We start from the raw sequence: 26,968 nt of genomic DNA, 5'->3' as shown, positions 1-26,968 counted from the left end.
TTTCTGTATTTCAAATAACTGTATGAAACAAGGAGCCGGGAATAACTGCGAGACGCGTAACTTGATACGCACTGAAACTCGGTTAGAAATAAATAAATTCCGCACTTAACGGGTTAAAAATAAATAATGGACTGCAATATTGCAATATATCGCGGCACCCTTGACCACTTCAATTGGCACCCCAGGGTGCCGCGGCACCCCGGTTGGGAACCACTGATCTAGGAGTTATAGGCCTATGCTTTGTTGGTCGGTGCAATGTAAGGCTTTCTAATGAATTTTGTTTTTTTAATAGGATTCACCTCTTTTACCCCAATATTCTTTTCTGTCTAATGCTGGTTTGTAACGCTCGTTTGGTCAAGAAAAAGTGCATTAAATTTATTCAAATTTACACAGATGTTAGCAAGCGGCTCATCCACATGCCTCCAAAACGTTTTTTTTTTGAAAAACGGTCGTTCCTGCTGAAGTTTATAATCCAGTTTATATTTAATAATTAATCCAAACTTGATCCTCCAGAAGTTTGCCCCCGAATTACCCAGCGGTTCACCCACAGGCCCCCGAAACAGTGGCGTAGCAGCCACTTGGCGGTTCTGGCTCTGCGCCAGGGGCGGCAGGCTGCAAGGGGGCGGCAAAATGACTTAAGGGGACACTTCTGGATAAAAGTCAATATTTTTCAAAAGACGTTTTTTGTTCTTATAAACAAGGAAATTTTATCAGGATTCTGAATCTGTAAGCCTTTTTTCATAATTCAAATTATTTATTTGTCAAAACTCACTTCAAAGTGAGGCACCTAAGACCTTCAGGGGCACCCCCAGTTGTAAAGCACACAGAACATGGTTGTCTCTTACAAACACAAGTCCCTTGAGGAAAAAAAATAACTCAAACAGCTAGATTCAACCATTTCCAACAGTATAGGACGTCGAAACGTCGATTGTTTACAATAAAACTGCTGGATGAGCAATACTTGGTCATACATTTCCAACAGATTTTCGCTGGAGCGAGAAACTGATCTTTGTTTTTCTGGTGAACTCAGTATCAGTGAGGTTGTGGTATGAGAAGGTGTTGCTCTTTGTGCTAGGAATTTTTCGAGCTAGAAAAAGCTTTACTCAGGATTATATTTTTCTAGGCAAACACTTGGCTTAGTGAACCAGTAGTCTAATTGCTCATTAACAGATACTTTTGACTCTATTACTATAGCATAGCTTAGCCTACCAATACTGCTGTGAATAACTGCAAAAATAAAAGCCGTGAGAGGAGTTTCTCAAAGCTCAAAATGATAAAGTCTTATTTACGTTCTACCATGAATGATGATCGGCTATCAGCTCTATCGATTCTTTCTAGAGAAAGAGACTACGTTCAAAAACTTGATCTCGAAGATATTATCGCTGATTTTGCTTCGGCGAAAGCTCGAAAAGTTCAATTTTGATGCAACTATTGATCTTTTATTTGCCTGATACATTTGTTCTCCATTTTTTGTCATTTATTTTTGGCCTTAACGCTGAGACAGTGAGGCGTCTTTCTCGAGCAATATAGAACTTCTGAGACGCGGCACATTATTTGTAATTATTTTTATTGAAAAGATTGCTTGAACATGAAACTATTTTAAAATTTGCTGCAGTCTACTTAGGGCGGCATTTTCAACGAAAGCCAGGGGCGGCAGCATATGCTCCTACGCCACTGCCCCGAAACGTAAAATTTTTAACGCTGGTTTGTAACGCGCGTTTGGTAAAGAAAGAGTGCTTCAAATTTGGACATATGTTAGTTATTAATCCAAACTTGACCCTCCAGAAGTTTGACCCCGAATTACCCAGCGGTTCACCCACAGGCCCCCGAAACGTAAAATTTTTAACGCTGGTTTGTAACGCTTGTTTGGTAAAGAAAGAGTGCTTCAAATTTATTCAAATTTGGACATATGTTAGTTATTAATCCAAACTTGATCCTCCAGAAGTTTAAACCCGAATTACCCAGCGGTTCACCCACAGGCCCCCGAAACGTAAATGTGTCTAACGCTCGTTTGGTCAAGAAAGACATTGTAGGCAGAAGTCCCAAGAGAGTAACTCAATGGTTTACGATAGCAGGAGGGCTCAGCTTGACGTCGGACAGACGTTTACGAGACGTCGTTTTGGTGATCAGAAATCAGCTGTTTTGCACAGCAATGCTATTTCGTTTTATTAAGTTATCACTCACATTTTCAGTTTGGCAAAAGTTTCACACCTATGACGTGATTTAAACCTAATAGGCGTGCTTCGGTTTCGTATATGTCAAGCAAAACTTGTTAATCAAAATAAAGATGAAAAAATAAACTTGACATTTTCGCAAGATAAATGTTTTTTTAAATGCTCGTTGTCAGGTCGGCCGCCGCATGACCACGGGTTACTTAAGGTCAACTAGTAGGTATTACTAACACAGTTCAGAACTTTCTTTCGTCATAACGTAGCGTTGTTTTGCAATCAATTTAGGAATCAATACTCAAGGCATGTATAAATTAGGTTAAACAGTGTTGTTGAACAGTAAGGACGGCGTGCTGTTGAAAACGGTGTCAATAGGTCAAACAGTCGTTTGGCGTGTGCACCCTGAGAGGTTACTACAGGTCAATGGTTTTGCGAAACAAAGTTAAATGAAAAACAATTTGTTATGTGTACACTTGTAGAAAATTGCTTTTTAATTTAAAGTGTCTGTAACACAACTGTTACATCTTTCTAGAAAAAATTGTGTTTAAAACCCGACCTTGGACGACAATATCTGGGTCAAAGCAAGAGATTAAATTAAAGTATTTGTTTCGTTCTTTTTTAATGTTTTTGTAATTAAATGACAATAATAGTGCAAAAAGAATACGAACACAAAATGTTTATTGTTGGGTTAATGCTTTCTAAAAATTTGTCCTTAAAATTCTAAAAATCACCGCAACATTTGTTTACCGTAAATCCGCACAAACACGCGTGTGGGGACCCATTAGTTTTTGTTTACAAAAACAATCATATGTGTAGATCAAATGATGTGTATAGTGAATTCGTAAATATCGTATAGAACAGCGCTTCCCAACCGGTGAGCCGCGGCCCACTGGTGGTCCGCGACGTTCTTTTTCGTGGGCCGCGAAGCTTGTCAAACTTCAAAAAGTTACACAGTTCGTGTGAACGTACTTTCAAGTTTTACTATATTTCTCTAAAATATAATATTAGTTACTATGAAAGTCGCATAAAATTTCACGTTAAACAAAGCTGTATCACACAAACAAACTGCAATTGTTACGTCATAACAGTACTTAAACTGCAATTGTCGCATCACAACACTACTTAATCGAAGACACGAAACAGTCTTAACACTGATACACTAAATGCTGCATTGCGTGTGAACTTGTCTCCCAATTAAACTCCGAATTGATCTCATCATATCAAATCAGCAAGCTCAGGCTTCAGAAGTATTGCTTGTGCGGTTATTATTGTTCTTTCTTAATGTTTGTTCTTTTTCATTGTGGTTTTGTCGCAATATTAAACGGTGGTCCGCCAAAAAAAATTTTTTGGGGAAGTGGGCCGTGAGCTGAAAAAGGTTGGGAAGCACTGGTATAGAATATACCGCTCGTAGGTATTACAAACGCAGTTAGAAACGATTTTTCGTCATAACGTAGCTTTTTTATTTTTGACATATCAATTCAAGATTAAATACTTAAGTCATGTATCAATTAGGCAAAACGTTATTGTTAAACAATATGGACTGCATGCTATTGAAAACGGTGTGAAAAGATCAATCAATCAATCAATCAATCAATCAATATTTTATTTGTCACGCTTGGCATTGAAACATTTGCAAAAACAAAATAGTAACACAAGTAATATATGCGCGACCGGGCCAGTGTGAGCCAAACATTGGCCATCGAGTCACTTGACCCGTTTCTGTTTGTTTAAGAATTAAAGGAAAAGGGGACGAGAGAAATAGACTATGTAATGCTAATGTTGGCGCAGAAAAGAAAAAAATATACGAAGTAATAAGGCAAAACACAAAATGCAATAAACAACAAAGATAGTACCAAAAAAGGAACATGGCAATATAACAAAAGAAACCAGTACAGTCAAACAGCGTGATCGAATTGCACGAATCGTTGTGGAGTGTGGCGATGTGAGTAATTTAAGCTCGAGGGCAAATGCGTATAATTGCTGGATTTGGAATTTGGGGTGTGATCAATTAGTGGAAAAACAATGTGAGGCATGTTTATGTTTAGCACGTGGGCGAAGCTGCATGTCATTACCAATTCAGTTTACCAAACGTTCAGGATGAGACATATCTGGCTTCAATAAAGCGTTTGACGTTCTTTTTGAAAGTGAACAAGCTGACATGATGTTTAATGGCGTTTGGCAGAGTGTCCCACATTTTGGAACTGGCGTATGATATAGTATTTTGCGCTCTTTTGGTGGAAACGCGATGTAGAAAGTAATGACCTCTGGATGCCAATCTGGTGTTATAATGAGGAATGCGTTGTATTGGTGTTAAAAATTCGTGAAACGTCTCAGGTAATTGCAAGTTTTTGTAAAGAAATACAAATTTTACTACCTCTGTAAAATGAATATCTTTTAATTTTATAATGTGTGTTTTTTATACAGAGATGTTGTGAGGTGCGATATTGACTGTGAGTAATAATTTTTTAAATTCGGTTCTGAAGAGCGGTTGCAGGTTGGTTTGGTTGGCAAAACCCCAAGCAATTAATCCATGTAGCCTAAAAGGTATGGATGCACTAATGAGTAGTAAACCGCTCGAAGGGTTGGGAGTTGCATGAAATGTCGAAGTTTTGCAAGAATGCCTGCGCTGCAACTTATCTTTTTCCGTATGAGCTGGATGTGAGGTTTGAAATTTAATTTATTGTCGAATATCACACTAAGGTATTTGATTGTTTGCACCTCTTGTATACATTTTTGTCCATACGTTATTTGGAAATAGAAAGGAAATTTGTGTCTGTTGTTTTGAAATATCATAAACTTTGTTTGTTTTTGTAATTTAATGACAGTTTGTTGGCGCGCATCCAGTTGTCCACCTTGCCAAATTTATTGTTTACATTTTTTTGCAGCACGGAAATGTTTCTGTCTGACATGCAAAGAAACGTGTCATCTGCAAATAATCTTGCACTAAATTTTGATGCTGTTGGAAGGTCATTAATGTATACCAGGAAGAGCAGAGGACCCAAAATAGAGCCTTGCGGAACTCCACATGTTGTAACTTGACAGTCAGAGTTGTGATTAGGATGAATGTGAGTGAACTGTTTCCGTTCAGTGAGATAACTTTTTAAAAAATCGAGTATATATGGCCTCTAAAACCATAACAAGTTAATTTTTGTAGCAGTATAGAATGATCAACAGTGTCGAATGCCTTTGTGTCACAAATGTGCTTGACCGGATAGTTTGCGACCCGTCACGTTCCCGTTTTCACGGGTACGCAAAAGTTTGGGACTGACTATCGGAAGTTCCTTAACAGCTAACGCTCGTGTACTCTGATCGGCAGCAATCCTTTCCTTACATTTATTCACGTCCAACCACAACCAAACCAACAAAAACAACAATCCAGCACTACTTCGCAGTTTTTTTTTTTTTTTTTTTTTATTATTTTACGACAATCAGACGACAGTCCGTAAACTGAAAACTGTCCTTTGTCGTGTCACCATACGAGAAATAAACGTATTTTCAGATAAAGGGTAGTCGATAATAATAGTAAACAAAAGAGGAAAAGCGAACGAAAGAGGTTAAAATGTCAATAAATCGGCAGCAGAAATCAAAATCTATTACACGCATGCAGATATTTGTGAACGGCATGGAATAATAACAGTGTGTGGGCGTCTGTTAAATCAGGATGACCAAATAGCATGAAACGAATAATTGCACCAGGAGAAAGATTGGAAAGAAATGAAGCGTTAAACTTAGCGTTTTCTGTCAGAATATTCGAAACAGTAGAAAACAAAATTGTGCGAGGACGAATCAATAGTGGACAATTGAGAAACAAATGTTGCGTGGTTTCTACGGCCTGACATGCACAAGGGCGAAAGTGCCTGGGATTGATATTGAGTGGGCTATGGTTAAGTCGAAGCATGCAATGAAGGGCAGTTGTCTTAGGACAAGAGCCATGCAGATGTAAGGTTCTGACTGGATACGTAAAGAAAAGTTTTTTAACTTTATTTTTAAAAACTGAAACAGATTTTATCAATCGGATTTCTTTTGGAAGTTCATTCCATAAGCGGATAGTTTTGGGAAAAAATGAGTTATATTTGGTATTTCTGCGGCACGCAATGGGATGTATTTTGAGGGGGTATACTTCGCAGTTGTCTCTATCTTCTTCTCTGTTATGTTATGTTCTGTTCTTATCGTTAGATGGGCGCTTATATATCATGCGTTACAATGATTGGGAAAAAAGGGCTAACTTGCCGTGGCCATTTCCTGCAGATAAACAATGAACACTGCAACGGATAACGGCGACGCGATAACACTCACACACTAGGGCAATGACAATACAATAGCGCCCGCAACGATAGACTCTAGACCAGTGGTTCCCTACCTTTTTGACCTTGCGGCACCCTATCAAAGAGATAAATAGTTTGCGGCACCCTGGCAAAACTGGATCAATTTTTTGAGGTTTCTGTATTTCAAATAACTGTATGAAATAAGGAGCCGGGAATAACTGCGAGACGCGAAACTTGATACGCACTGAAACTCGGTTAGAAATAAATAAATTCCGCACTTAACGGGTTAAAAATAAATAATGGACTGCAATATTGCAATATATCGCGGCACCCTTGACCACTTCAATTGGCACCCCGGTTGGGAACCACTGCTCTAGACGTACAGAAATTGTCCGTGATGCATTGTAACCGGATCGCAGGATATTGTCATGGGGCGGTCTAGAATATTTGTGACACTTTGCTAGATCCAAAAAAATTCCACAGGTGATGTTACCATTATCACAATTGAAAATAAGTTTATCATGAATTTCCGCTATGGTCAAATTTGTGGAGTGTTTTGGTCTGAAGCCATTTTGGAATTTGGTAATGAGTCCAAATTTTTGCAGATAACAGGACATCCTGTTGTGAATTAATCTTTCAAATACTTTTGACACTGTTGGTAGGAGTGATATAGGTCTATAGTTGGTGGGAAGTTTTATTTGCTTTAACTGTGTACCTAATATGCAAGGAATTAACTAACAACAAAAAGTCGAATGTCGTGAGATATAAAAACGTTTTTACAATGGCATTTTTTCATTCAAAAAGATCTTTAAGGGGCGGCTCCCAGTGCTTTTTTTCTGTGACAGTTTGAAATTGGTCCGAATAGTTTTTAGAGTGGCAAAGGTTGGCGACCCGTGATATATTGGTTATTATTTCAAGGATAGTGAGAGTAGTAAGCTTAGCCCAGTGGTTCCCAACCTTTTTGTAGTCACGGACCCCTTATATAAATTTTTCCGCTCCACGGACCCCCAACGTAATTTAGTTTTTTTTGCGTTTTCTGCATTATACGTTATTATACTTTCGTTTTTTGGGGGGCAGAATTTTAATCAACCTTCACAGTCCTTTAACCTCAATAAAGTTCTGTACTGTAGCAGCCAATGCAACGAAGAGATGAATTTTCTAGTGTACAATACTTAAAACAAAGCACAAAGAATGTTATTGTTATTGTGATTTGTTGTGGTGTGTGTTGTGATGTCACAATGGAGGTAACAATCACCATAACAGTTCATAACAATCATAACAGTTTTCCTAATCCAAGGGTTTGATAAACAGTTTGCACTTATTTACAGGATTGTAAAAACGGTTTGGGAACCTAAAAATAGTGTACTGTTGTTAATGCTATTACAAATGTTTGCCTCCACGGACCCCCTGAAACCATCTCACGGACCCCTTGGGGGTCCGCGAACCCCAGGTTGGGAACCACTGGCTTAGCCTAATAAACTTAACTAAACAGAAGCCTACGCAGAAAGTTAATTAACAAGGATCAAAGTATCGTATCTAACGTTTGCGGGGACCGCAAAAAGCTGGAAGTAATTCTAATTTAGCGTCAGTTTGCGCAACTAAATAAGTTAAATCATCAGAGTGAAATTGAATCAGAGTGAAATTGAGAATCGACCGTCTCCACTACCAAACAATAGACTTCATTGCGTGACAACTAACAAAAATGCAATTGTTCTCGCACAATGGTAATGTTTTTGTCTTGTCTGTAATGTTAGATTTGGATCATTATGTTATGCAGAATTTTACACGCGTTAGCATGCGTAACTGCCACCCTCTTTTGGCAAAAGACCACCCTTTGCAACCATCTAACATTTATGTACGACGCGATTAAATAAATATATTCGCAATTTTCAAAAAAACGCCCGATTCTCAGTCTCCCCGAATGTGTGGGTGGGAAATAAAATGTTTTACGCCTGTATAACATTATATTGCGTCGAAACAACTGGTTAAGAGCTTCTGGCTAAAATGTGGGTCCGATACTATCTACACCGTCACTGTGCAAAAGTTTTCGTGTAAGTTGAATATTTGTTTAGTGGCTTGTCGCTGGAAAATGATTAACTTAATGGGCTTAAAAAAAGTCGCATGATGCAACTATATCCGTCTTCTGTACAGGCAAGCTGTAACTGTGATACAACAAAATATTGCACTATGAACTCTAGTGTTACTTTCGATAAAAAGTCAGTGTTTGGATCTGAGGTCCAGCTAATTGCAGGTATCCAAATGTTTGGGGTTTTATCAAAAAAACCTGTTGGTCATCATTCAAGCAAGTGGTCCAAACGGTTAGTGTTCGCCAACATTTGGCGTGTATATCAAAATTTATTAGTGTCACTTTTCAAAATATTCTCTGTGAATGTAAACTAACGTTTCCTATTGAACGTAAAACAATTGGTACCACATTGTCGGACTTACGGGATTGGTTACGCTAGCATTACTTTCGTTTTAAAGTTTGCTTTTGGCAAACATTAGCCTAAATGCAAGTATTTTCAGATTTTTTGTGATCAAAGATGGCTTTTTACTTTACTATTCTGAGTCCGAAAAAAAGATATTTGAGGATTCCAAAGCATTTAATATCCACCCAAAGGTAAATTAAACATTTGTAAATGCTACTCAAAAAAGTTTCACTGTGGTCGAAATAGGCTACGGCGAAATTCATAAATGCAAGGAAAACTTGTTTTTGACTCATGTAGCAACCAACTTACTTTTATTACTTTAACCAAAAAAATTTGTGGATAAAACATAACGCTGCGTATTTGTCAAAAATGCTTCCAAAGCAATTAAAGCCCCCTAAACTCAAAGTTTACACAACTGCAATAATAGTCTTTGTTTACAAACATGAACATTTCCTTTACATTTATCAGGGGGTTATTCCACTCGGAAATTGCAACGTTGAAGAAATATCAATTCACGGGATTTCTAATGGGATGTGCATACAATTGCCGGATCACAAGGTTGGCTCCACAGGAGAAAGCAAATCGTAAATCAAAGTAGAAGTTAAAAGACATTTCGAGGCACAGATACTAATGATAAGGCCTACACAAGTTACACCTAAAGTAAAATATTTTACATTAGACAAGGTCTGTATAGTTTGTTCATAAGGCTACGCTTTATTTAGTCGATTGTGGGATGTTTGGCATCGATTTGTAATGAAAATATTGGTAAAGAAACCAAAACAACGCCAGACAAACTTTAGCTAAATGTTTGATCAACCAAAACTTCAGTGCCTTCATAATTATTAAACATTCTACGTACCAAATATTCTAACGAAAATTTATGCTAATAAATTGGTTTATTGGTGCCATTTTTTGCAGACATCAATTTGTCTTGCTGCAGAAGACGAAGTGAGCATTTGGAATTGGATTAGGGCATTTGAAATGGCTACCAAAATGTTAGTTGAATAATTGCAAAATCCGAGTAATTAGTTTGTTTTATTCACTCGTCAACATATTTTATTCCATTTGTTTAACTATGTTGAAACGTACCATTTGATACGACCACAGCTATAGTCTTATTGTCAAACCTTGATACAAATCACGGCTTAAAACTATTTTAATCTCATGTAGTTTAGTAGACAGCTCACAATATAAATTTCATCGAATTACAGATGTTACCATAAATTTCAACTATAGACGAAGCCGATTAACGACAAGTCGGGTAATCAGAACTTGTGTTTAATTCGATAAGTGTCTTAAAATCCTAAACCTTAGTCCATATTTTGGTGACAAACCATTATGGACAAAAACAAATGTTGTCCATGTGCTCCTAATCTTTACCCTACGGACAAAATATTAGCTATTTGACAATTGTGAGGAAAAATTTTCCGATCTGTAGCACAGCTGTCAGAACGTTTGCCAGCCATTTAAGGCTCTTTTGCCCAAGGTATTTTTGCGTTTTGGGGTAAACACCATCTACTTCATCTGGTTGACGTGTTATAGTAGATGTATTAAACATTTTTATTTCAGTGTCAAGGATGGGTGAAGGATGGGTTGTCTACATCACCAGGACAGCTGTTACAAAGTATTCTTTTTGGACCTGTGTATCGAATTTGTAGTTCGGACTCGGAGTATGTCTTCCGCTTACTTTGATCTGCTTTGTGATTTTAGCGGCACTTATTAAAGCAGCAGTCCGAGGTTTTGATACGGGACTCGGGTCTAGTATGTTAAGAAGTTTCCTGGCTTGGCGGTTTGAATGTGTGTCCAGGTTTTCAATAGTTTCGACGCGCCTGTCTTTTTTAATGCGTTTGGCGCTAAAATGCTTTGGGTGCTTGGGTTTATTTTGTAATTTTGAAACAAGATGTTGTTCCTTTGAAACCTACGAGGAATGTATTAGCTTCGTCTTTCTCTCGGTATGAAGCGCTTATCTGTATAAATTTTCAATTTGTAAAATCTTGAAATATGTTTGTGTTTAGGGGGTATTCGATTACAGTTCCAATGTTGAGATAAAATCTGGTCTGTTTGCTTTCATAAAGTTCCATCTGTGTTTCGATGAGGAGGAAAAGACAGGGATTTTATCGGTTACATTCTCTTTGCCAACGTGCAGGGCAAGAGTTTCTCATTCGGGTAGAAAAACAAGACGAAGATTTTAAACGTTTAGCCTCTACTGAGATGTTAACCAGCTATAATATTTTCCTTTAGTAGTCGAGGTGATAGCTGTTAAACCTTCGAGCTAAATCTTTAAAAGTGCGTGTAAGCGAATTGTTAGGTTGGACCAGTCTACATTCGTTGATTTGTAAGCTTAAATATTAGTGATACGAAGATTTGAATTGTGGATATTTGTATCTTGTAGGACGACAATCTATAAACCTCTCTTTTCGTTGAGGGTTTCTTTGCACATGTAGAGATTACACATTTGTCGTGATAGATGATTGAAAGAAGGGTGTATCCAGGGATTCGACTTCTTGGTGGTGTCGCTTTACTTGCGATGTGGGTTTCTTAAAGTAAGAACACATCAACCTGATGTCGTACTAGGACAGTGCTCCGCAACCGGTGTGCCGCAAGACGATGCGGGGTGTGCCGCCGCAAAACGTATAACTTTTTGTGTTAAATTTGTTTTTATTTTATTCATAGCAAATGATACAGTTCACAACACCACCAAACTAAAGCTACACTACTCACTACGCATTCATGTTTTATTACGTCATAATATACTTTATACTGGCTTAATGCAGGGGTCTCAAAACACGCGGCCCGGTGTGGCCCTAAGAGGGTTTTTGTGCGGTCCGCGAACTAACTTTTAAATTTTAGGTGTTTAGCTCAGGTGGAATACCCTGTCAGGCCACCGATTTTAAGAAACAGTCATTCTTTATAAGTATTGGTTAAAAATAAATGCAACGTTTTAATCTTATGGTGGAAAGAGTACCTCCTGTTGAAAATCAGCAATTCATTCCAGTTGTTGAGTCATAGTTTTTAATTGTTTCGTCATTGTATGCCATTGTTTTCACACATAGTAGTTTATTGTACTTGCTTTTTTTAGTTTTCTACACTGTATATTCGTTTCTTGTTGATTGCATTACAAATGTGTTATGTACATGAAATGGCAAAAACGCACAACATTTTAAGCACATAATATTTTTGTTCATGTTACTTTTACAAAAAAGTTTAAATATTACGACGCTTTACTAACGTAAAAAATGTTTTTGGCCCTCAAAGAAGCTTAAGACCCCTGACTCAATGCTTTTTTAGGCTTTATATTCAAATCGCATTTTTTGGGTTCGGGTGTGCCGCCGAACATTTAAAGCTTGTATGGTGTGACGTGCGTGAAAAAAGGTTGCGGAGCACTGTACTAGGAGACCGGACAGGTTTTCACACTTCGGCATCGAACTTCATTCATTGTTTAGCGACAGAATTGTAGTTTGTTGTCCAAATGTTATTGATGTTGCTTTGGAGCCTATAGAAACTTTTTGAATCCACTCTTGTTGGTGCGAGCGCGGATTTTTGTTATTGTGCCACAGCCGATCCAGTATGGTGTGGGTTTGGTTGTCTTGGTCATAAAAATGAAGATACAGATGTGTGCTCAGAAGGGTTAACACCATCCGAGCACCGGTTTGGAATCGGTCTTAGTTAGAAGTTGTTAACCCCTACGCCAATGACATGATGCAAAACCCACCATAGGAGATCTTTCTTGTAACTTACTGTCGGATTGCATAATACCCACGGTTAGAATGGAAATGTCACATTCTAAACATTGAAGGAAGTCATGTATTCCATTCGGAGGAGGTGGTGTACGTTAAACAAACATAATCGTCGTTGACAGTGGTGTTAATCTATAGTTGTGCGATAGTAATTTATTCAGTTTCAAAATGAGGGTGGGGGGTCGTTCTGGGTGACTGTTGGATAGAACACCAGGTCATATTAGGGCAAAAATAAGCAAATAGTGAACGATTTTACAATGGAAAGAGGGAAATTTATTCTTTGCTTTATTTACTATTTTTACTCGGCACAAAAACACCACATTAAGGTAGTGTGACGTTACTTTTTGTGGTCTGACGTGAGCGTTGACCAGTTCTAAATAAGTGAATTCGTTTTAAGATAAAAAGGTGCCGTTTTCGAATATTTGGAAAAAACGGGTAATGACAATAAAATAGCCGGCAAAGGAGTTGAGTTTAACCGAAATCGTCTGTACTTAAATAACGCGTGAGTAATGTCAGCAGCATGCCACAAAACAAAGTAAAGTAAAACACCAATGTCGTTTTTTCATACTGTTTAAAAAGTGACGTTGTTTAAATTGCAAAATAATATTATTTTAACACTTACACGAAGTAATTTTAAACATTTACACTTGTTGTGCGTCGTCGGAATCAGGTATACATTAAAAAAAGCATATTACACGGTGAGATTTCGAAACTTCAGGCCTAAATTAAAAACAGAATAGCCTATTATAATAGCTCAGCGGTTCCTAAACTGGGTTACGCGATCCTTTAGGGGTCCGTGAGGCAGTTTTTGGGGACCGCGAAGCGGTTGAAGTAATTCTATAATCTTATTTATCGTCAGTTTGTGCCACTGAATAAATGTAAATCAAATTAGAATTGAGATTCGACTGTCTCCATTACTAAACATTGGCCTTTATTGAATGACAACTATCAAAAATGCAATTGTTCGCGCACAATCATAATGCTTTTTTTTGTCTTGTCTGTGATGTCACAAGCTGTCTTTGGATCATTGTTATGCGCAATTTTGCATAACTAGCTAAACTCCTGCAATCATCTTTCGTTTTTCTGAAATACACAGTCCAGCTAAAGGACCGCGAGCCCTCGAAATAATGGCAAAGGGGTCGTTTTGAAAATATAATGAAAAAGTTTGAGAACCACTGAAATAGCTAATTCCGAAAATTTCATTCCTTTTACAGAACTATGGAAAACTGTCAACTAGGCGAAGCAATGATCCAGTCCTTACACAAACAAAGTTTGGATTTAGTAAGAGAAAAGCAAGACTACATAGGTATGTTTACGGATATGTGGAAATGACACAGTTGTAATTAAGTTATGAACTTGTACATTTGCTATACAGACTTCTCCTAAATCATTTTTTTTTCGATCTGTACCAGGTTAAACTTCAACATCTAAATTGTTGTTTAAAACACTTTGCAAGATACCTTTGCAAGATGAAATTAGCAAATTGCAAACAAAATCATTAGCACAATATAATATAATTCACAGCTGTTTGGCTTATTTTGCGTAGCGTCGTTATATTTTAAGAAAACATTTCTAAAATCGTTTCTTCGCAATCAATCAGCACTAAGGTTCGGAAAAAAAACCTCAAATGTCAATAGCGCAGATAAAATTGTAAATTATAAATCAAACGACGAAAAGAAATCCAATCGGACCCTCACAATATGGACGCCAAACAAATATGTCTTTTTTGTGCACTGTGGTTGTAGGCATTTGCATGTTTTCTGACACGTACTTTCAACGAGTATGTACAAAAATATGTTTGGCTATGTTTTTTTCAAAAATGCCATAAAAAATCTTTGCAGAAAAATACACAAAAGAAGCCGAAAATCTTGGAATAGAGAGAGAACAGAAAAAGGTTGGTCAAACTAGTGAATTTTTCATATAGTATCGCATACATTTGTAGACTCTTTACTCATGGAACAAATTTTTGTTAATATTACAATTTACAGGCGCTGGAAGAGTTTAATTTGCAACTGATTGAAGAGAAAATGCGTGTTGAGCAAACTGTTAAAAATCTCCAGGCAGCACACGAGGAAATCAAACGGTAGAGTAAATAGGACGTGCTAATAACCCCAGTTGGCTATAAAATACTTAAAGATTTTAAAGCAAGGCAAAAACAATTTTGACACCAAAACTCTATTTGTAAAATATTTTGTTTCTTCATTTCGTGAACTTTAGAGAGTTGGATGAAAGTCAACTGGCTGGTGATATGTTAGACAATGATAGAAAGCAACTTCTTGAAGAAACAACGCACTTGCAACGTTCCCTTTTTGTAAGTGAAATAACAGCCCGAATTAGATCAGTCAAAATTAAAAACGATGTTTTTGATGAAATAATTTAATTTAGGCTTCAGACAAGCAGACAAAGATATTGATGTAGTTTAGCCTATACCTAGATATTTTTTCGAAATTTTGGATTGGATGGCAAAAGTTAAATTGATTGCCCATGACAGTGATTCTTAACTGTGGTTCAGCGTCATTTTCTGGAATGGCCCAATAATTTATAGTATGCCTTGCACCATCAGTTGCCAACACAACTTAAATCAAGGTATCTTTTATTGTTGATGCGCGCGAATAAACTAAGCACACAGCGACAATAAAACGAATAGGACAAGCATGGTTACGTCACACAAGTTCAGGGTTTAAAAAAATCTTACCACATTTTATAACTAACGTGAAAACAAGTTGAATGCATTTTTCGCTAAAATACATTGTGGCTAAAATACCTATGTAATGCAACATCTATGAATAGTTATACCTGAGACACAAATAGAATGACACATATGTTTTTTGCTCAAGATTTGCATCAACGAATGTGATATATTGAACCAGATTTACTTTTAAAAGTAGGTTTGAAATGTTAGCTTAAAAAGCACGCGGTGCGGTTATAGGCGTATCCTTTCTCTTGGTCCAAAGTGATTATTATGGTCACCAAGGCTTTTCAGCGGTTTTCAACCTCGGGTCCGCGGTCCCTTAGGGCAGTGGTTCCCAACAGGGTTGGCGCTCACCCTGGGGTGCCAATTGCAATGTTCAGGGGTGCCGCTAGATCAGGCCTCTTCAACCGGGGTTCCGTACAACTTTCTCAGGGGTTCCGTGAACTTTAAGGGTTCCGCAGGGGTTCCCCGAGCTTTCTTGTACCAATTCAAAAATGATTCATAATATCACTGTGGCGAACAACAACGCTCGCCTGTACAATCTAGTTAACCTTGTCTAGTTTACCAAATTTAGTTAACCCATTGATCAATTGTGACGTAATAAACCAAGCTTTGCTACTCTGTGGTAGAAGTGTGAGACAAATACAGAAACGACAAACGACCAATCCATGTAACATGGCAAATCGTTTCACTGAATCGTTTTTATGTGCTTGGGGTGTGTTGACTAAAAACAGTGTCGTAGAGTAGACAACAGAACATTTTGGGTGTGCCAAATATTTTGTGACTTTTAACAAGTTGTTGAATAACAAATCCAAGATCATCTGCGGTTTCTATTTTCTGAGTAACACTAGGCGTTAGGGATGTGCCAGAACTGCAAATGTTCTGTTTAGTCGAGCACCGAGCATCTTACGTTAATGCTCGGTATGACGTCACAAAAATTCCCTTTTTCCACCATCTAATGCATTTGAAAAATCTATAACTAACATGTGTACACTTCGACCCCTTTGGCCACGCCACTGGTTAAAAATGCACACATTTTCTGGAGCCTATTGTATTACATGCGTATTAAGATTTTTCTTTGTGGGGTTCCGCAAAATTTGACAATATACTTCAAGGGTTCCGTGCCACTAAAAAGGTTGAAGAGCACTGCGCTAGATGCCAATCTTTATTCTCACTTTAACCCCAAAAGTGCGGAATTTATTTCTAACCGAGTTTCAGTGAGTATTAAGTTTCGTGTCTCGCAGTTATTCCCAGCTCCATTCTGGAGATTCGCTTCGCGGGGAAGTCGCTGGCGGTAAGTTTATACTTCGCGGTAAGCCTTTGTTTACTCGCCCAGTAAAAAAAGAGTGAAAGAGATTTAGACTCGTTACGTTTCTTCCATAAAAAAGTTTGAATAGCATAACAATGGAAAATTTAAGTGTAAAGATGGAAATTTTAAGCTTATGCACAAGCAGATGCCTCTTGACGCGCGAAAAAATTGAAATTGATTATCTTTGCGTTGAAAAGAAAGCTATTGTGCTTTTGTTGCAGCTTTCTCGTCATACCTATATGTGAGAGTGGATTTTCCTTATTTACGAACATAAAAACTAAAAAACGAGAACGACTACTTATAGTCGAGGAAGAAATGCGGGTGGTTTTATCGAACGTGCCTTCACATATTAAGAGACTTTGTGCAAGAAGCCAAGCCCAAATTTCACACTGACTTTTGAATAAATACGTTTATTTACGCGCGCTATACTGTACAACTCATTCTGTGCTGCTTCATACAGTTATTTGAAATACAGAAGCCTTATATAATTGATCCAGTTTTGCCAGGGTGCTGCAAACTATTTATCTCTATGATAGAGTGCCGCAAGGTCAAAAAGATTGGGAACCACTGCCTTAGGGTTTCGCCACGCGATTTCAGGGGGATCGCGAGGAGCATGTATTTCTACAATCTTATGTGATATGAAATCTTGCGAGTGTACAAGCAAAAATTAGATAGACAAGCGAGTTTTTTATGACAAGAAGTGTTTTTTTACTTCATTTTCAAGTGACAAACAGAGGCGATTGTTCGCGCATTATGTTTACATTGTTTTAGTCTTGTTTGTGACGTCATATATTGCCTTTGAAACATTCCCACGCAAAGTGAACTTATGAATCTAAACTAAATTCATTCTGTATGTTGTTGTGGGAATGCTTTCGAAAGGAATAAATTAACTTTTAGTTTGTTAACCGGACAGTTTTATTTTGCCAAGGTATTTAAAATTTTGTTTAGCGTGAGTTGTGATCACTGTTGATGAAAATTAACAATTATAAGGATTCTATTTGAATAAGGAACTGAAGATGCCATTAGGCGAAATAGATTTTATCGACTGATTTCGTTACATGGAAAATGCTTTTCCATTCTTAGTTATACAATTAAATAAACGGTGATCGTCGATGACCATGTTGCCTGTTGAAGGGTCAGATACTGTTCAGTTCAAATACTCTCAGATAAGTTAAACTAAGTTAAACTTCATTCGAACAAAACTATATTCATTGACTGTAAGAATTCTTCAAATATATTATCCTTGTATTTTTTGGAGACGCAAAAGTGGCCGTAGATGTAAAAAATGTAACAACACTTTTGTTTCGAAATAAGTAATGCCAAATGCCGAACCGTATTTCTACTTGTGACAACGATGTATTCAGGACCTTGCGCAACCATGGAGTGCCGTTTTTGTTTGTTTGCAGTGATGTGCTAAAGATTTTGCAGTGGCACTTCAACGAGTAAGCAATTGTGATAAGTGATAAGGGACCACGCGGTTTTGAGAGATTTATACGTTACAAACTCGAACCAAGGGTAAACGCTATTTAATACTAAATTGGTCAAATTTTGCTTTGACAACAAAATTAGGCAACTGCAAAAATAAACTATACGGCTTTGAATTCTTAGTGATCAATTATTATTATTACCAATTGGTAATTACCCAATCGCTGTTTGAGTACACCTGTATTGCAGTGCATTTTGACCTTTTGTGTTTTTTTGGCGAGAAAACGAACAACCAGACTTGCTTTAGGAAGTTTATCGCATGTATGTTGAAATTTAGCGACATTTTAGTTGCACAAATTACTGACGTCACAACGAGGCTTCTTATTTATTGCCTGGCAACTCCATCATGTTTTAACACTCTTGAAGCTGAATGGTTAATTTTATGTGCAAAATGATAAAAAGGCAGAGGATAATAATCATCAACGACTTCGGGCTCATCATATCTATACCCTACAAGCCCATTGACATAGCGGGAAAATCATATTTAAAAAAACAGGATTTGACGTGGAAAGATGACAGCTCTGTAAAATAAGTAAAAAAATTTAAAATTGTAACACATATAAAGTATAAACGAGGCTTGGTCGCGAGGCTAACGAGAGCCGCGCGAGAAGTTCTTGGGATCGCGGGTAACCAAATTAAACCCAAAATTCATTTTTACAAATTCGAGTTATATCGTTTCGTCGCACTAATGTCAAAACTTAACCATGACATAAATGTTAAGATATATTTATTCGAACAAAATAGAGTCTCTGAAAAAATCCGGTCGTGGGTTCGAATCCCACCTCAGCCTAGATTTTTCTAGCCTACGCCTTGCCATATATAGTGGTGAATGCTTGGTGACCGGCTGATTCGGTATGAGTACGCCTTTAATAGGCCTGGCGTACTGTGATTTCTATTTTCTTATTACACATGAGTATGGCGTGATTGCCGGTCTGCACAGACGCTTCAGGGCTGATTCTAGTCTGTTGTGAATTAATGTTCATCTTAACAAAATGGAAAGAGTTTTATGGGAACTGAAGATGCCGTTAGGCAAAGTACATATATTCCAAGATATTCAATAGTTTCCATTCTTAGTTATTTAATTAAATAAACGGTGATCGTCGATGACCATGCCGCCTGTTGAAGGGTCAAATATTGTTCAAATCAAATACTCTCAGTCTAGTTTCATTGAGGAGGAAAGGGGTGAATGTATCATAAAGTAAAAGAGAATAGGCACAACGGAAACGTTATAAAGTCATGTCAAATTAATTTTAGCTGTCAAGATTGCTTCTCTTCCCACACACCCACCCTTCAGTACAACACGAAGGCTGATTTAACCCTGATGTTTGACGTTTTAACAGTGAAAATCGGCGGCAAGCGGCCAGTCGTGTGGGATCAATCTACGCTTTAATTAAGCCGAACCTCAGCGGGAGGAAAACATTTGCCAAGTAGCGATGACTCACAGGATAATATTAGTTGCCTATATGTTAAAATTGACTTCTGAATATCCGAAAATAAATTAGCATAATGTTTTTTTATTTACAATTGGTTTTAGGCTAGAGGTTCATGGCCTAAAGCGAGAACCACTGCTTTAGGCGACCCTAGGCAAATTGTCAGGCGACCCGCAGGTTGTATACCGGGTTTATGTGGATTATTAAACCTAAATACACTCATTTCAGTTTGTCTGAAAGATTATTCACTAAATTAAGACACTCGAGAAAAGGACTTTACAGAAGTCATGTTAATTGTAGGAGCTATCTGATGAACGAAAAAGCATTTTAAACCTGTTGAAGGAAAGAGGATATAATAACGAACCAACCCAAGTGGAAGGTGACCAGGAATCATCAACACTAATTAAAAGATTGAACATGTTAGCTACAAGGGCTCAAGAGTACGAGACAAGCAAAGTTGAAATTGAAAAAAGGTAGCAGTTTGTACAACATTATTAGCAACTGCACAAAAATAGTGTGGAAATTACTAGACTACGCGTAATCCTATTACATAATAAAAGTAAACGATTTATCTACGATATAAACTAGGCTACAATCTCTTGCTGTTTATAACTAAGTTAATTGTTTAAGGTTTTAAGTATTATACCTCAACGAAATTCTAAGGACATATGATTTTCTTGTTTTACCCAGGATCATGGTCAACGAAGAGTTGTCTAAAAAAGTAGAAGCCGAAAAAAATGAATTGTACGTGGAAGCAGCAAAAATGAAACAAGATATTAAGGTAGGCTGGCTATTGAAAATCATAATCTCAACATATAAGCATTTATTAATTACACTATAACAGGCCTTCAAAATTACGTTGCGCTTCGCACTTAATTCGTAGTATAGGCTATGTAAGATTATCTGCTCAATTTTAACCTGGCTTTAGTTTAAAGCGCAATCTTTTAGAGAAAGATGTACTATATAGTTAAAAATTAACAAAATTATGAGATAAAAAATTGCACACATATTTTATTGTGTTTTATCTTTTTGTAGTCATTAGTGTATAAGTTGTTCCACACCCACAATAAACACAAATGTTGTCTTTAAAGAATTGTTTAAAAAGGACTTTTGACTTACCCTTTCTGGTGATGTGTATGGCATGATAAAAACAGTGCATTAACGACTATTTTTGTAGAAAATGGTTGAAGAAAAGGATACATTTAAAGAACAACTCGAGGTAAAATGTTTGTTATCATTGGGGAAAGTAAAGTCAATAAAATCTGTTTTTTAGTAATTCATTGTGGTGTGGCTTTAAATAAGACTCCTGGACACAAGGAGTAAGTTTCAAAATCTTAATTCGAACTTTTTTAACTTTCGGCCAATAAAGTCACTGTTATGCAATTTTCACGTCCAGTCCAAATGTTCTCTTATGAATCCTAAAAAATGATAGTTTAACAAGTAACTTGTTCGTCAATCTCAATCTGTGCTGACTGTTTTAAATACACTACAGGTGACTGCGTGTCATCATCTGATTGCGCGATCCTCTGGTATTTAAACAAAATTGACCAAATGCATAAGCGACTGAGTTGCAATCGAATTGTTGCGACAGAGTTTCATCAGTTACGTCACTTTGCCTCAAAAACAAACTTGTTAGTCAGTGATCGACAATCACCGTGCCACAATCCGTTGACGGTCCGTGCTGAGTTTCTTGCCGAGTCGTATGCTTTTTTAAGTGAAATGCTTTGAATTTGCTTTTTTAGGTCAAATGCGTAGCAGTCCTCGCATACGGTCGTGCTGCCAAGTCCAAGTAACTTCTTTTTTCCAAAGACCTCATATATAACTTTTAAATATCAATTTTAAAACTGTCCGCAATGCAAAAAATGTTGTCAAACCCTGTGCTAGGTGAAGCATTTAAAAGTATAGCTATATAACTCTATTATCAATAAAAATGAGAAAGTGTCAACAAATTAATGCTAGCTTCTTGACCGGTGGTAGCGTTTTTCACTGATGTAGGCAATAGTAAAAAGTGACGTGGATGTATTTATTTAGAGTTTGCTTTAGCTTGTGAGATAAAAAGGTTGTATTGTGCACTATAGCCCTAGTTCATTATGCCAAAAGTCTTCCAGTGCATCCAAAAGACCTGTAGATCACAAAAAGATTTTTCTGGTAGTTAATCTCCGTCTGCTACACAGTATTTAAATATTGTAGCTGGAGCCTGGAAACACCTCACGCCAGTTAGTTGTACCAACCTTTTCCGTTTGTATCAATAGTGACAACATTGCTCGAGTAGTTGGTGGTGCTAGATTTCTTGCAACAAATCGAAACTCATTCTGTTTATTATTGTCTGATGCTGCAAGATATGTATGGTGGGTGCCCATGGGCGTCCGCAGCGGGGGGCAAGAGGGGGCGCGTGCCCCCCCCCCCCCCCCCCCTGGAAAAAAGAAAAACGCAAACGGTCGCAAAATTCGCATCTTAAAACAAAACACCATAAACATTCACACAGTGTTATACAAAAACTATTCCTGGAACGCAAACTAAAGACGTCGTGGGTCCCCACCCCGTTAAACGCACCGAATACAAGCTGTAACTGTAACAGAACTGGATGAGGTTTTACAACAGATTAAATGAATCGAACATTATTACTTAACAATAGCTCGGTAACAAGCATATTATTACGTCATTGATGGATATGTCAAAAAGCCAATATGTGATACCTTCACTGTGTCTATTGTTACATCTGATAAGGTTCGTGTATGTAACTCCTACTTCCGTTAAAAATCGTTTGCCAACCTACCACATATTTCAGTAATAGTTAATATTGTGTTTATTGCACTACTTTGCTACATTGGGATTGGCAAGAAAGAGTATCACTGTCAGATGATTTTTGTTCGGAAATACCGTTTAACGAACGGCGATGTGACGATGTTTGCCCTCCCCTGTATTTTTTCCTGCGGACGCCCATGTGGGTGCCAAATACATCCTGAAACTCTTGTATTCTACGCTGTTTCAATTTGCTGCTATTGGACACCCACCTCAGCATGTCGTAACGAGATGCTGTATGGATAAATATTGCCTTGTATGAATTACCTAAAGTTAAATCGATTGTTAACAGTTTTCAAGCGGCTAGGATATTAGTTTCTCAAACAAAAGATAGCTTTACGAGCACATAGTTCGGTTATTCAACTTTTTGGGATTAAAGATCAATACAAATGTATGATCATGTGGCCCGCATGAAGGTTCTGAGTGGCCCGCGCGTTGTTTTCGAAACGACTGGTTTTATCAACTTAATCGCCTACGTAATTTATGGAGAACTTTTATTCCGAAAAAATGGCATTTATTGTCTGCTTTACTTTTTGTGTATAGAGTAATACACAGCTGTAAAAGTTGCACATTTATTCCATCACAATGCACATTGTTACCCATCACAATTTCTACATTGTTACGATATAATCTTACTCGTGCTTTAAAAAAAGAAAAAAAAACAGGTACCGCAAGCATCACAACGTTATAACGCCATAAACCAGGGGCGGGCAACCTTTGTTACTGTGTGGCCAATTACAAATGTCAAAGTTGGATCGCGAGCCGCACCTGTGTATAACACAAAGTAATTTTGCTTTGTTGCTTACCAAATATGCTAAACTACAAGTATAATTCGTATTTGATTCCAGCCACATTTTGCCAGGTCGCAAAAAACTAGCATCAGGCGCATTAATGAGCTCAAAAATATGTAACAATTGGACTCGTTTGCCAGTACTTTTGAAATCCAAGCGTCTCTGTGGGCCGCAGGTTGCCCACCCCTGCCATAAACAATTGGGACTGATCGTCCGACTGTTCAGCTCAGTTTTGTGTAGGAAGTTAGTAATTATTCTAGGCGTTTGTATATTTATGTAGATAGCCTGCCTATAGCCTAAAGCTATTTCTTTTTTTCACTGGGTTTGAACACAGGACACTCCCGGGGACGAGTGCCGATCAAGGTGTTTTTTATTAAGTCTGTAGGTTATATGGGTCAGGCGCGCCAGACCATTCGGCCAAGTTCCTGCCCAAAAGCTATTTATTTACATCAGTAATTTTGAAACAAAAAAAGAATACACATGGCGGCCGTTTGGTAAAATAAGGATTTGCCATGCAGCCGTCGTAGCGAAAAGGTTGTGTACCCTGCGTTAGGTGAATAAATCGATAAAATTTCGTTATTTTTTTATTTTCGGACTTTGAAGTTTTACGTCAATAAAAGCGTAGGAAGCTAAGTAGCCCGTGCATGATTTTTACTGCCGTTTAGCAAACAATATTATATTTAAGTTTTATCCAACACACCACTGTGCAGGGTGAAGTGAAAGCAAGAAAGGACTTGCAAAACGAGTTGCAAACTTGCAAACAAGCATTAAAGCGCCTCGAAGAGCGAGCCCTAGTTGACCCATCTATTCACTGCTCGCAAGTTACAGCAGATGTGCAAAGTTTGAAAGGTATAAATCTTAGCGAAATTGTTCATTTACTTTTAAGGACTGACCATCCTTACTGTAAATTGTTTTAAAAAAGCATGATAATAATCTACGCCAGCAGTAATTTAATGGCGCTCGGCTTGTTTCCCAACAGTCCTAGTCCTTAATTTACTCTACTGCTATAGTTAGGGTTGCCATCGATATGGATCTCAAAAAAAGAACAACCAAAAACTAAAATTTGCCTACAAAACGAAATACACGTTTTTTTAACATCGTTGCATTTAGGCTATATTAGCCATGACGTATCACCTGCCCTATTTTGCCAAAAACAATAACCTATATTCCAGCATTTTTTTGTTCGTAGAAAAATACTTCGTGCATCTCACGACAGCTCATATCTAGCTTTGCTTTCACTTGTAGCAGGGATTTGACTTGTAATTGTTGAAAATAAGTCACACGCGGAAGGACAATAATTTTTTCTGAAACAGATTGTCCTTCGGTCTATCGGCTACAGCCTAAATTATAGAAATGAAGACGGTATGACAACACTGACTATAGTGCAGCAATGTTTTAATCGGATGCTATATTTACGGTCGGAATCACATGTAGGCTATATAGGCATAATTAACATTTGAAAAATGTTAAAGTTGGCTGCATTAATTTGGTAAGTTTTTTACAAACACTTTCACTTGATTGCAGCATTTTTTGAGCGATGTGTAATGGAAAGCAAACTAGAATTTGAACTTTCTGGAACTGGCAAGAAGCATCGCATTTCGCGACGAATAACGATGATGCGGCATACACGTAGGTTATGATGAAACATTAGTTTAGTGGTTCCCAACCTTTCGTGAACCGTGGCCCCCTAAAAGTGACTTTTTGGCCCTTTGGCCCCCTTTAAGTAACCCTGTAGGACCTGTGGCCCCCTTAAAAATGTAAAAGGCAATCTCGTGTTGGAATTCTGTTCTAATTTCGGCTTAAAACAGGTCGAATAGAGTAAACAAGAATCCGAAATTGCAAAAAAACTTAATTATAGACAAATAGTATGTGAAATAGTCGATTAAATTAGGGAATAAAGTTAAAAAGAAAATGTTTTTTACTGGATGTTTCTGGTGAATGTACACCCGTGCTTGACGAAAGACAAAACATTAAATCCCGAGCAGGGGCGGCTCGTGCTAGGGTGCTGCGGAGCTGCAGCACCCCCTAGATATTTTTACTCAATACACCTACCATAATATTACAAATAACTTTCATTATTTTTATTTTTTTATTCCTTAGCAATATATAATAAGCATAATTTCCGCCCTAATCATCTTTTTTTTCATTAAAAAATTTTTTTTTTTGGAAACACTAATGTATATCTATGCTGGAACTGCAGCTCCAGTTTTCTGACGTTTCCTGACGTTTCATGACGTTTTGCGGTTCTGCGCATGCGCACTTTGAAAAGCTACATGCTGGGCGAAATAGGAGCCAGGGTGCTGCGGCTCGCGCAGCTCCACCAATCACGTAGCGTGTGACCTGGGCACCCGGAAGTAGTTGTCTGTTCCGCGTTTATTGTGTGCCAAAGCAAATCACGTGTACCATCAGGTTCGACAATGAGTACAGTACGACAGTTATTCTTTTTTAATCATTTTTACAGTTTTTGATTGAAAGGTTAATCATGGCTTTTCGAGATTCTAATTCGGTGACTGTAAGTGAGCTTCAGCAACTTAAGATTTCGCAGTTATCAAGTTATCAATAGGTGAGAAAGCAGAAAAACATGAGAAGTCAAAGAAGCATGTGGACAATGATGTTTCACTTTCACTTTTGGGAACTATAAATATTAAGGAAAAACTTAGTGAGGCGTATATAGACTTTCAATTATTGAACACAACAAAAAAGTGGAAAAAATCGTGAAATTTTGTCCAAAATAATAGACTGCATTTTGTTCTGTGGAAACTTTGAAACTCCCTTACGTGGACATGATGAAAAAGATGAGTATTGATATAATGGACATGTACTGTTTGTCTAAATAGTAGCTGCTAAATTGCTTCACAGGAAGTGTTTCTTAAGAATGAACATTCTACAGACAAGATAGTAGTGACCACCAAGGACATCCTATTGTTGACAAAGAAATACTAGTTACTGAAATGAAAATGTTTCTGTAGATCTGATGTTCATGATTACTTTGAAAATAATCTAGATGATGTTTTGACAAGTGAAATTACTAGGATGAAAAATCCTTTTTGCTGTTTCCATGAGTCCTTTGAAGGCAAAGGCAAAACAGTTTGGATGCAAACCTTTGTTAGGAACACCATTATTTCCAAAAGACTTGCACTTGTAGTGCTAGTACTACTAAATCGAAAAACAGTTTCTCAGTTGTCATTTGGAATATTAATTATCATGCCCAAACTATAACTTTATGATTCATTTTGGTTGTAAAAATGAAGCACAAGGTTTAATAATATGGTTTAAATTTAAGTGAGAGTGTTGTAAATTTTAAAGCTTGAAGGAGTTTTGCACTTAAAAAAGCAATTATAAGCTATTTGCCAGCAAATAAAGCAGCAATTATAGCAGTTAAAAATCTGAAAGACAAATAATAGTCTGTACACAAAGATTCAAAAAAAGATGTTAAAATAAACAAGTTCTGACACAAATGTAAAGTGGTTGTTAAATTTGTCAGTTATGATACCAATAAACAGCTGTATGGCTAGTTTTTTGTGTGACAATTATAATCTGTGAAGTGTCATATAATATGTTGAAAACGCTGACTGTGACCATAAGGTTACTTAAATGAAACATGACCATTTTTTTAAATGTTGTCGAACTGAAATACTTCGACATTTTTCGAATCATTACTTTTTTTCTATATTCTTGTTGTGTTTTACCGTATTTACAACCGCTTAGTTTCGAGTCTGTGTCAAGTGTGTTTTTGTTCCACATTATTACTGCATGTTATGGTGTTTAGGCTAAACAGTTTAGCCGTCGCTGTGCAAGTAAACAAAATACACAAATGATGCCGTCTGCTATTTACACTCGTATACATTATTGCGTAACAA

The 26,968-nt window shown here is 37.3% G+C and overlaps 1 protein-coding gene across 1 annotated transcript; it reads left to right on the top strand.

Annotated features, from left to right (window-relative positions):
- Positions 1 to 8,529: 8,529 nt before the first annotated feature.
- LOC145214506 (pleckstrin homology domain-containing family D member 1-like) lies at positions 8,530 to 21,724 on the top strand. Its single transcript, XM_080083047.1, has 12 exons — positions 8,530 to 8,751; positions 8,960 to 9,053; positions 9,331 to 9,420; positions 9,781 to 9,857; positions 13,814 to 13,905; positions 14,441 to 14,493; positions 14,588 to 14,682; positions 14,817 to 14,910; positions 19,816 to 19,988; positions 20,206 to 20,296; positions 20,693 to 20,734; positions 21,258 to 21,724. The coding sequence occupies exons 1-12, from the start codon at positions 8,555 to 8,557 to the stop codon at positions 21,306 to 21,308; spliced, it is 1,149 nt and encodes a 382-aa protein (XP_079939173.1). The 5' UTR covers positions 8,530 to 8,554; the 3' UTR covers positions 21,309 to 21,724.
- Positions 21,725 to 26,968: the final 5,244 nt, after the last annotated feature.

The sequence above is a fragment of the Phallusia mammillata genome, chromosome 2, assembly GCF_965637545.1.
Source record: "Phallusia mammillata chromosome 2, kaPhaMamm4.hap1.1, whole genome shotgun sequence".
Taxonomy (NCBI): Eukaryota; Metazoa; Chordata; class Ascidiacea; order Phlebobranchia; family Ascidiidae; genus Phallusia; species Phallusia mammillata.
Note: the sequence above shows the minus strand (reverse complement) of the source record. Positions and strands in the feature narration are given on the sequence as shown.